Source organism: Neovison vison, chromosome 3, assembly GCF_020171115.1.
Source record: "Neovison vison isolate M4711 chromosome 3, ASM_NN_V1, whole genome shotgun sequence".
Taxonomy (NCBI): Eukaryota; Metazoa; Chordata; class Mammalia; order Carnivora; family Mustelidae; genus Neogale; species Neogale vison.
The window spans coordinates 226,064,546-226,075,075 of NC_058093.1; the positions used below are offsets into that span (position 1 = coordinate 226,064,546).

A 10,530-nucleotide genomic window follows, 5' to 3' on the forward strand; every position below is an offset into this window, starting at 1 on the left:
AGCCTTCCCTTTCCTTGGGCAGCCCTCACCATTCTGGAGGCTAAAGGGGCAGACCCATTTGTCAGGCCGACATGGGGTCCCGAGCTAACCTTTCTAGGTTAGCTGGAAAGGATCTCCCAGCACCACCCCCCACATCTCTTGGTGGGCACTGAGACAGTCTCTGTCATCCTGAACAGCACTGTCCAATAGAGCCCTCTGTGACGACGGAAATATTCTGTATCTGTGTGTCACAGCGGCAACTGGCCACACGTAGCTACTGAACACTTGAGAAACTAATTTTTAACATTCCTGAATTGTAATGGATTTAGGTAGCCACATGTGGCTAATGGCTACCATACTGGACAGACGTAGAAACCTCAGATGCAGATGAAGAGCGGGAGGACTTGAAATGATTCCAAGCCGAATGGAGGCAGAGCCAGGGCCAAGCAAATAAATCACTTGTCCTCTCGGCCTCAGTTTCCCCACCTACCTACTAAATGCTGTTTTAGTGTTACTCATTAGCTGAAGAAATTTTCCTGGGGCTCGGATTCAGGACAACACACGGGGAGCCCTTCCAGATGGATTTTTTCTTTTTTGGCCTGGGTGCGCGCCCAAGGGAAAAGTGGAGAGAGCTGGAATCCCGGAGGGCTTGGGCAGAGGCCGCAGGGTCAGGGTTAGGCCCCTGGACACGGTACTGACTCAGACACAGCACAACCATGCCAGGCTGGAGGGAAGGCGTTCAGCGGGAAGAGGGAGGTGTGGGTTCATGTCCGGGTGTGGCCACATCCAGCTCTACCTCAGGTTGAGCCTCTGTGTCCTCACCTGGAAGGTAGCCAAGATGCCTCCCCGGACAAGAGACGATTAAACAAATCATGGCGGCATGAAAAAAACGGCACTTTACCTCTGTGCTCTTCCTCCCCTAAACCTTTAACCAACCCCTACTGTAATCATGAGAAAAACATCAGACAAATTCTAACAGAGGGGCATCCGATGATGTAGCTAGCTGCAATCTTCACGATGGTCAAGGTCATCAACACTAAGTGAATCTGGGGGCGCCTGAGGGGCTCAGTCCTTTAAGCATCTGCCTTTGGGTCAGGTCATGATCTCTTGGTCCTGGGATCAAGCCTCCTGTTGTCTGGTTCTCTGCTCAGCAGGGGATCCTGCTTCTCCCTTTGCCCCTCCCCCCAACTCATGCGCACTCTCTCTCTTTGTCTATCTCAAATAAATAAATAAAATCTTTAAAAATAATTTTAAAAAAACAAGAGGGCCTCCCAACTCAGGACTGTTGCAGAGACCACGTCAGTAGTCAATAGGAGAGCACCAATTACAAAATAGAACATACTATGGGAAATATCCAGAACAGGTCGATCTATAGAGTGGGAAGGCAGATTAGCCATTGCCAGGGGCTGGGGCAAATGACTGCTAATAGGAAGGGGTTGCCTTTGCAGGGGGTGGGGGATGAAAACATTCTGGAACTGGAGATGGTGGTTGCATAGCAGTGAATGTAATAAATGCCCTTCAATTGTTCGCTTTACCTTATTTTTTCTTTAAGTTTTTCTTTCTTTTCTTTTCTTTTTTTTTTTTTTAAGTAATCTCTACACCTAACATGGTGCTTGAGTTCACAACCCTGATTACAAGGGGCATATGCTCTTTCAACTGAGGCAGCCCGCTGCTCCTGAATTGTTTGCTTTAAAAATGAAATGGTTAAGGGCACCTAGGTGGCTCAGTGGGTTAAAGCCTCTACCTTTGGTTCAGGTCATGATCTCAGGGTCCTGGGATTGAGCCCTGCATTGGGCTCTCTGCTTGTCAGGGAGCATGCTTCCCCTTCTCTCTCTGCCTGCTGCTCTGCCTACTTGTGATCTCTCTCTCTCTCTCTGTCAAATAAATAAATAAAATCTTCAAAAAAAAAAAAAGGTTAATTTTATGCTATGTGAATCTCTCCTTAAAAAATGCCATACAAACATTTGAGAAGACACCCTCCCCCCCCCTTTTTTTTTAAATTCTATGAGTCAGATCCAAGCCTTTGGAACTCCAAAGCCCAGGGTTTCCTTACAAACCCATGCTGGGGAACGGGAGAGGGGGTGGTATTAACAGAGTGGGGAAAAATAAAACATGTGCCTTAGAATCAGGCATGCCTAAGTTTGAGCCCCTGCTTGGCCATTTGCTGGCTGTGTGACCTCAGGCAAGTTACCTCACCTCTCTGAACTTGTTCACTCATCTGCGAGATGCATGACTGGTAGGGACTATTCACTGAGACCCACCATGGAGACCCAGGCCCATGAGAAGATGGGGAGACAATGGTAGAATTAGATTGAGTGCAAAGGAAGTGGGGTGAGGGTCAAGTTTCCAGAACTCCAGAAATAATCCCTTCCATTAAAAGGTGCTAATGAAAAAAAAAAAAAAAGGTGCTAATGAAAATACGTACACTACTTCCAAGGATCCCTTGCTGACACGGTTTGCTTGTCGGTAAAGGTTATTCCTGTAACAGACAGAGTCAAGGCCAACTCAGAGCAGGTTCAAAGCAAAGCAAACACTACAGCCTTATCTTGGGGACATAGTGTGGGTATAAAGAGGGAGGCCATAGGTGACTTTAGTCCTTTCTCTTGCTCAGCAACTTGACAACAAAATGAAATTCCTTGTACTGGCTGCTCTGCTCACAGGTAAGCTCTCCCCAGTCCCATCTCTTCAGTGCTAAGATCTCACTCTTCAGGAATGGGGGCCCCAGCTCACAGGGCTGGCTGGACCTGGAGCCTTTACTCAGGGCTCTCTATGAGGCTTAACAGCATCCATGCTGGGTTCCCTTAAATCCCCCCACAGCTCCAGCTTTTTAACCTTTAGGTCTGAACTCAGATCGCTCTCAGAAGGGCCTGTCTGCCCACCTGAGCAAAGAGAGACCTCTCTCCTTTCTCTCTACCATACAGCCCTGGTATGGAATTTTCCCAGCACCTACCTTTGCCTGCAATTTGTATCTTGGTTTTTGTTGATTCATTTCCCTTTTCAAAGCTTTAATTAATTAGTTAGTTAATTAATTATTTTTAAGTAAACTCTATCCCTAACAAGGGATTTGAACTCAAGACCCTGAGATCAAGAGCTGCATGTTCTACCAACTGAGCTAGCTAGGTGTCCCACTTCATTTCCTTTTTATTCTCCACCCCCACAGAAGCATGCACTCCAGGAGAGCAGGGATAGAGCTGTTTGCGTCATTTATTGAATGAATGAATGAATGAATGAATGGAATCAGATACATTGGGATTCAGATCTCACCTCATTCATCCAACCTTCTTTCATGCATTCCACACTGATATCTCAGAGGCTCCAAGGTATCAGGCTCTAGTTGGGGCTGAGGACTCATAGATGAGCAAGCCGTGCTCCCTGTCGAGGGAACAGACACACACAAGCACACACGCACACACAGGCGCACACGTGAGAAGTGCTTTGTGCAAAGAGCTGAGCTGGCTGGATCAGAGACAGAGGAAACAGGGAGGCAGGAGGGAGGTCTGGAGATGGGCCAAGGTGGCCAGGTCACTCCTGTCTGCTGTCAGTGTGGAGGTTGCTCATAGGGGAGAGTGAGCAGTTGTCACCCTTCCTTTGTCCTGGGGTTTAGTTTTATTTTTAAGATTTATTTATTTAGTTGACCACAGGGAGGTGTGAAGGGAGAGAGAAGCCTAAGCAGACTCCACCCTGACCGTGAGCCTGGCATAGGGCCCGATCCTACAAACCCTGAGATCAAGAACTGAGCCAAAACCAAGAGTTGGATGCCTAAATAACTGAGCCAACTAGGCGCCTCTGCCCTGGGTTTAAACATACGGAGCAGCTCCAGTGCGCACAGTAGATCAAGGGAAGAAAGGGCATGACGCTGGGCAAAGAGATGATACTGGTGGCTGATGGAATGGGACCCCAAAATCGTATAGTGTCCTCTTCTCTTTAGGGCACCATATCTCACAAGGTATGGCTCTGAAAATGAGGTGAAGGGGCCCTGCTCCCTGCGTCTTCTGTGTCAAACTTTGTGCTACAAGGAAACTTAAAAAAACCACCTGGGGTGGCCTGGGTGGCGCAGTTGGTTGGACGACTGCCTTCGGCTCGGGGCGTGATCCTGGAGTCCCGGGATCGAGTCCCACATCGGGCTCCCAGCTCCATGGGGAGTCTGCTTCGCTCTCTGACCTTCTCCTCGCTCATGCTCTCTCTGTCTCTCTCTCTCAAATAAATAAATAAAAAATCTAAAAAAAAAAAAAAACCTCCTTATTTATTAGATATTTATTAAGCACCTACTATGTGCCATGTAGTTTCTTTAATTGGTGTGTTGATTATTTCATTTGCATAACTCATCATATACTTACGGAGTGCTTACTATGCGTCAGGCCCTGGGGAATTAAAATTGCCAGAGGCCGGTCCTTGAATTTATGCTCTAGTGAGTGGGAGGCATTAAATAAACAGATACAGACAGATAGAGCTATGAGGAGACAATGAACATAAAGAAAAGTGATAGCAGAGGAGCCAGTCAGCTTGGGTCATCAAGAAAGAGGAGGTGGCATTTATTTTTTTTTTTAAAGATTCATTTATTTATTTGAGAAAGAGGGAGTGAGCAAGCAAGGGGAGAGGCAGAAGGAGAGGGAGAGAGAATCCCAAACAGACTCCACAAGTGTGATGCCTGATGCAGGGCTCAACTCCATGACCCTGAGATGAGGACCTGAGCCAAACCAAGGGTCGGGCTCTTAACCAACTTCACCACTTAGGCATCCAGAGCAAGTGGCAATTAAACCAAGATCCTCCAGGTTTTTTGAAAAGTGAGATGACAAGTGTGCCAAGCAGAAGAAACAACGGGTACATGGGCCTTGAGGCAGAAAGGAGCTTGTCCTGTTGGGAATGGTAGACCACCCAAGTCTCCTGACTATCCCTTACACTCTTGCCCCATCTCAACCCTGCCGTTCCCAACATAATCCATTTTAGATTCCCTTTACCATGTTCCAATTTTTCCACCCTCTAACACAATATCTGGTTTCCTTCGTTATTTCATTTATTGCTTATTGTTTTCCTCCTCCACTAGGATGTAAGCTCAATGAGGCGATAGATTTTCTACTTGCTCTTGGGTGCATCTCCGGTTCCTAGGGCAGTGACTGGGTCCGTAGCAGGTGCTCAATAAATATTTGTTGGATAAATAAAGGGAATTCCTCTGAAAACATATGTTCATGCAAAAATTAAGATGTAACTGTTAATAGCAGCACTATGCATCAGAGCCAAAACGGATAAGCCCAGATGTCCATCAAGTGATGAATGGATAAACAGAATGTGGTCCATACATACAGTGGAATACTATTCAGTTACAAAAAGGAATGAAGTATTGTTATATAGTATAATGTGGATGAACCTCAAAGATATTTTGCCAAGGGAAAGAAGCCAATCATAAAAGGCCACATGTTGTATGATTCCATTTATGTGAAGTGTTCAGAACAGGCAAATCCATAGAGACAGAAAGCATTTTAATGGTTACCAGAGGGGAGAGGGGGAATGATTGCTAATGGGTACAGGGTGTTCCTTTGGGGGTGATGAAAATGTTCTGGAATTAGTTGTGATGGTTCCACAACCCTGTGAATATACTAAAAATCACTGAAATGTACATTTTAAGTGGTTAAATGGTAACTTTTGTGTTATATGAATTTTATCTCAATAACAATTTTTTTTGAAGTTTTACAGAAAGAAAAAAATCTCTACTCGTATTACCAGGTTCCGGCATCCAGCTCTCTTCAGAGGAGGCATCTGGTGGGGTCCGGGGTGGGGGGCCAGAAAGCAGGCAGGCAGCGAGCAGGGCCCCTGGGAGCTGGCAGAGCTGATCAGGACGTATTTAAACTCTGGACCTGTCTTCTTGCAGTGACCGCGGCGGATGGGGGCATCAGCCCGCGGGCAGTGTGGCAGTTCCGCAACATGATCAAGTGCACGATCCCTGAGAGTGACCCCTTGAAGGATTACAATGACTACGGCTGCTACTGTGGCCTGGGTGGATCTGGCACCCCTGTGGATGAGCTGGACAAGTGAGTGATTGATCAGCAGGGAGAGCGGGGTGCCCGTGGGGTGGGAGGAGGGCACAAGCCAAAGATCTCACGAGGAGGCACAGAAAAGGGGTTTGCATATTTGCTAAAGATAACGTATTTTCCCGTCTTCCCGTATAAACAAACGTACTCCAAGAGGACCTTGAATCCAATGCTCCATCAGGAGGAAAAGCCAGAGTGGAGATGTAAAGTAGGAGCGGGTGCTTCTGCCCTCCAGTGGCAGAACATCATAATACAAGACACCATAGTGCCGATTCTATTGTCCTGTTCCAGCAATGGTTAAGACTCTCACCTCGTCTTCAGACTATATGATTGTATTATAAACCTGTGACCATTTTTAAATCGCCTTCAATAAACATGATCAAAGGACTTAAGTTTTTTCAAGCCACAGGACCAATATCTTCCAGAGCGTGTCAGCTTAATCATCCCTCCATTTTCCCGAGGCTGACCTACTTCCCTGCACCAGCCTCAGCTCTGTCCATCCCCCTCTCCAGGTGTTGCCAGACCCACGACCACTGCTACTCAGAAGCCAAGAAACTGGACAGCTGCAAATTCCTCCTGGACAACCCCTACACCAAAGTCTACTCGTACTCATGCTCTGGCTCTGAGATCACCTGCAGCGGTAGGTGATCTTTTGTTGGCTCGTCTCCCCTCAGTAGATGAGGGAGGAAATAATAGTAATGAGAGCCACCATTTATCAATCACTTCGTTGGTGCCAGGTGCTCCTTGAATTCAAGGTGCTCCTTGAATCCTGGCAACACCCTAGGCGATCAGCATTATTATTATACCCATTTTACAGGTGACAAAACTGAGGCTCAGAAAGCTGAGCCAGTTGCCATGGGGCACACAGCTCATAAATGGTGGTGTTTGGTTTTGAACATAGGTCTATATGACTCCAGAGTCTCTGCTCTTAACTGCCATGCTACTCAGCTTCGCTATTTCATAAAAAGAGCTCAGAACTACCATTTATGAGTTCCTTATTACATACCAGGTATAGATGAGATAGGTTTTAATGACCCCATTTTACAGGTGAGGAAGCTGAGACCCAAAATAGCTACTTGCCCCAAATCACACAGCTTCTAAGTGGTAGGGCTGGCATTTGAACTCAGTTGTTTCTATATCAAAGGGTCTGGTCTTAACCACTAAATTGTGCAGAGCTCCTGATGAAGTACGTCCCTCCAGGGAGGCGGCTGTGAAGAATAGAGGTGAAGGGTATTGTCATGCTAGGTCAGCATTCTGGTTTGCACTACTCTCTACTATGCACCCAGAGACAGGTCCCACTTTTCAAAACTGTATATACAACGTTGGGATAACCACAATTCAAATCTAGGAGGCCAAGAAAAAAATTACCAGGACTCCCACCATTCTTCTCCCCCTGCTTGTGCTCTCTCTGTCAAATAAATATATGAAATCTCTTCTAAAAGAAATTACTGAATGTAAGCAGAGGTACATAATTAAATTATAGTTAACAAAATTGAAATTCATTTTAAAAGTTATTGTTGTTGTTTCTTTTAGTTAAAAAAGTAAGAGAGGTCAAAGTAATGTAATTTCAAACTCTTCAGAAACGTTATCATAGAAAGGAGAAGTTGCCTATAATCTTACCTCCCCAAACAAACAGTTGGATATATATATATATTTTTAAAGATTTTATTTATTTATTTGACAGAGAGAGATTACAAGTAGGCAGAGAGGCAGGCAGAGAGAGAGGAGGAAGCAGGCTCCCTGCTGAGCAGAGAGCCCGATGCGGGACTCGATCCCAGGACCCTGAGATCATGACCTGAGCCGAAGGCAGCGGCTTAACCCACTGAGCCACCCAGGCGCCCAACAGTTGGATATATTGCCTTTCATTTCCATTCATTCATTCATTCATTCATTCATTCATTTATAAACAGTTACTCATTGACAGTTTTTTAAAAAAATTATTTATTTATTTGACAGAGAGAGACACAGTGAGAGAAGGGACAGAAGCAGGGGGAGTGGGAGAGGGAAAGCAGGCTTTCACTGAGCAGGGAGCCCGATGCAGGGCTTAATCTCAGGACCCTAGGATCATGACCTGAGCTGAAGGCAGACACTTAATGATTGAGTCACCCAGGAGCCCCAACTTTCATTTTCCTTTAATTAAAATATCTTGGAGGGGCACCTGGGTGGCTCAGTGGGTTAAAGCCTCTGCCTTTGGCTCAGGTCATGATCCCAGGGTCCTGAGATCAAGCCCCGCATGGGGCTCTCTGCTCAGCAGGGAGCCTGCTTTCTCCTCTCTCTCTGCCTGCTTGTGATCTCTGTCTGTCAAATAAATAAATAAAATCATTTTAAAAATAAAAATAAAATATCTTGGAAACATTTCTACATATAGATGTACTTAATTATTTTTTTAAAGATTTTATTTATCCATTAGACAGAGAGAGATCACAAGTAGGCAGAGAGGCAGGCAGAGAGAGAGAGAGAGGAGGAAGCAGGCTCTCCGCTGAGCAGAGAGCCCGATGTGGGACTCGATCCCAGGACCCTGAGATCATGACCTGAGCTGAAGGCAGAGGCTTAACCCACTGAGCCACCCAGGCGCCCCAGATGTACTTAATTATTTTAAACATCTATATAATATTCTACTGTAAGAATGTTCTATAATTTTTAAAATATGTGCTATAAAATAGAGAAATTGTCTTGCTAAACTTCAGTAAGGTCAAATGTATAATACTTCATTCCTTGAGTATATGCTTTAGTGTTTTTCATATTGCTTGCCTATGTTATCAGAGATCTATAGCTATATGGGTTTTAAAAGCTTATTTTAAGGGATGCCAGGATGATTCAGCTGGTTAGGTATCTGCCTTCAGCTCAGGTCATGATCCCAGAGTCCTGGGATTGAGTCCCACATCGGGCTCCCTGGAAGCCTGCTTTTCCCTCTGCCTGCTGCTCCCCCTGCTTGTGCTCTCTCTGACAAATAAAATCTTTTCTTTTTAAAAATTATTTTTATTTATTTATTTGACAGAGAGAGACACAGCTAGAGAAGGAGAACAGCAGAGGGAGTGGGAGAGGGAGAAGCAGACGCCCTGCAGAGCAGGGTGCCTGATGCAGGGCTTGATCCCAGGACCCCGGGATCATGACCTGAGCAGAAGGCAGATGCTCAAGAACTAAGCCACCCAAGCCCCCTCCCACTTTTTTAAAAAAGAGCTCATTTTAAGTTAAATAGACGGAACTTTCCAAAAGGCACCTATCATACCTGGGATTGCCAGATTAAACACATGTTGCCCAGGATGCCTGGGTGGCTCAGTCCTTAAGCACCTACCTTTGGCTCAGGTTATGATCCCAGGGTCCTAGGTCTGAGCCCCGCATCAGACTTTGCTCAGCGGGAAGCCTGCTTCTCCCTCTCTCACTCCCCCTGCTTGTGTTCCCTCTCTCGTTGTCTCTATGTCTCTCAAATAAATACATAAAAATCTTAAAAAATAAATAAACCCACAACGCCCAATTCAACTTGACTTTCAGATGTACAATGAAGTTTTTAAATTCTACATTCCAAACATCACATTTATTGTTTATCTGATATTCCGGTATTTTTATTTGCTAAATCTGTCAACCCTAAATTTGAATCAATGGAATGGCCACCAGATTATTCGTTAATTCTTCCTGACCCACATTGGACAAAGCAGGATCTGCCTTGGCTCAGTCCTTTCGTCTTGCTCTTTTCCAGACAAAAACAAAGACTGTCAGGCCTTCATCTGCAACTGTGACCGCAATGCTGCCATCTGCTTTTCAAAGGCTCCATATAACAAGGAGCACAAGAACATTGACACCAAGAAGTACTGTAAGAGTTGAGTATCCCTTCTGGAAATCACCATCCCTACATGTCTCATTGCCTTCACCTTAGCCTGTGTCCTCTAATAAAGCACTTTGATGAAAGGCCTCCGTTTGGAAATTGTTTTATTCTCTGTGTCTCTAAGTATCTCCCTAGTTCTTTATAAGCATCATTCCTTCTAGTCTTGGAAATTGATGTTGGGGGGGGTATTTCTAGGAAATGAACACCATGAGTCCTGAATACTGATTAACAAGCACTGATTATTTACTCTGTGCCAGATTGAACTACGTAATACATCCTCTGAAGTAATATATCCTACCCCTGTTTCCTTATCCCCAGGGCTGGGGGAGAGAGACAAAAAAAAAAAATCCCTTTAACAATTTTTTTTAATAAGATTTTATTCATTCATCTGGCAGAGAGCAAGAGAAAGCACAAGCAGGGGGAGCAAGCATAGCGAGAGGGAGAAGCAGGCTCCCCGCGGAGCAGAGGGCCCTATATGGGGCTCCATCCCAGGACCCCCGCCAAAGACAGATGCTTAGCCGACTGAGCCACCCCGCCTCTTCCCTTTAACAATCTTTCAATGAGCATCTGCTGGGTGCTTTTTTTTTTTTTTAAAGATTTTATTTATTTATTTGAGAGAGAGACAGAGAGAGAACATGAGCGAGGAGAAGGTCAGAAAGAGAAGCAGACTCCCCGTGGAGCTGGGAGCCTGATGCGGGACTC

General features: G+C 45.4%; 1 protein-coding gene across 1 annotated transcript; it reads left to right on the forward strand.

The window, feature by feature from the left end:
* The first annotated feature begins 2,437 nt into the window (after positions 1-2,437).
* PLA2G1B (phospholipase A2 group IB) lies at positions 2,438-9,913 on the forward strand. Its single transcript, XM_044241100.1, has 4 exons — positions 2,438-2,639; positions 5,846-6,005; positions 6,518-6,645; positions 9,703-9,913. The coding sequence occupies exons 1-4, from the start codon at positions 2,606-2,608 to the stop codon at positions 9,825-9,827; spliced, it is 447 nt and encodes a 148-aa protein (XP_044097035.1). The 5' UTR covers positions 2,438-2,605; the 3' UTR covers positions 9,828-9,913.
* Positions 9,914-10,530: the final 617 nt, after the last annotated feature.

Bases quoted from the DNA above. Each gene is read 5' to 3' on its own strand.
- PLA2G1B (XM_044241100.1), top strand. From the start codon at position 2,606: ATGAAATTCCTTGTACTGGCTGCTCTGCTCACAG. The intron at 6,006-6,517 runs GTGAGTGATTGA...CCCCCTCTCCAG, and splicing joins CCTGTGGATGAGCTGGACAA to GTGTTGCCAGACCCACGACC. The intron at 6,646-9,702 runs GTAGGTGATCTT...GCTCTTTTCCAG, and splicing joins CTCTGAGATCACCTGCAGCG to ACAAAAACAAAGACTGTCAG.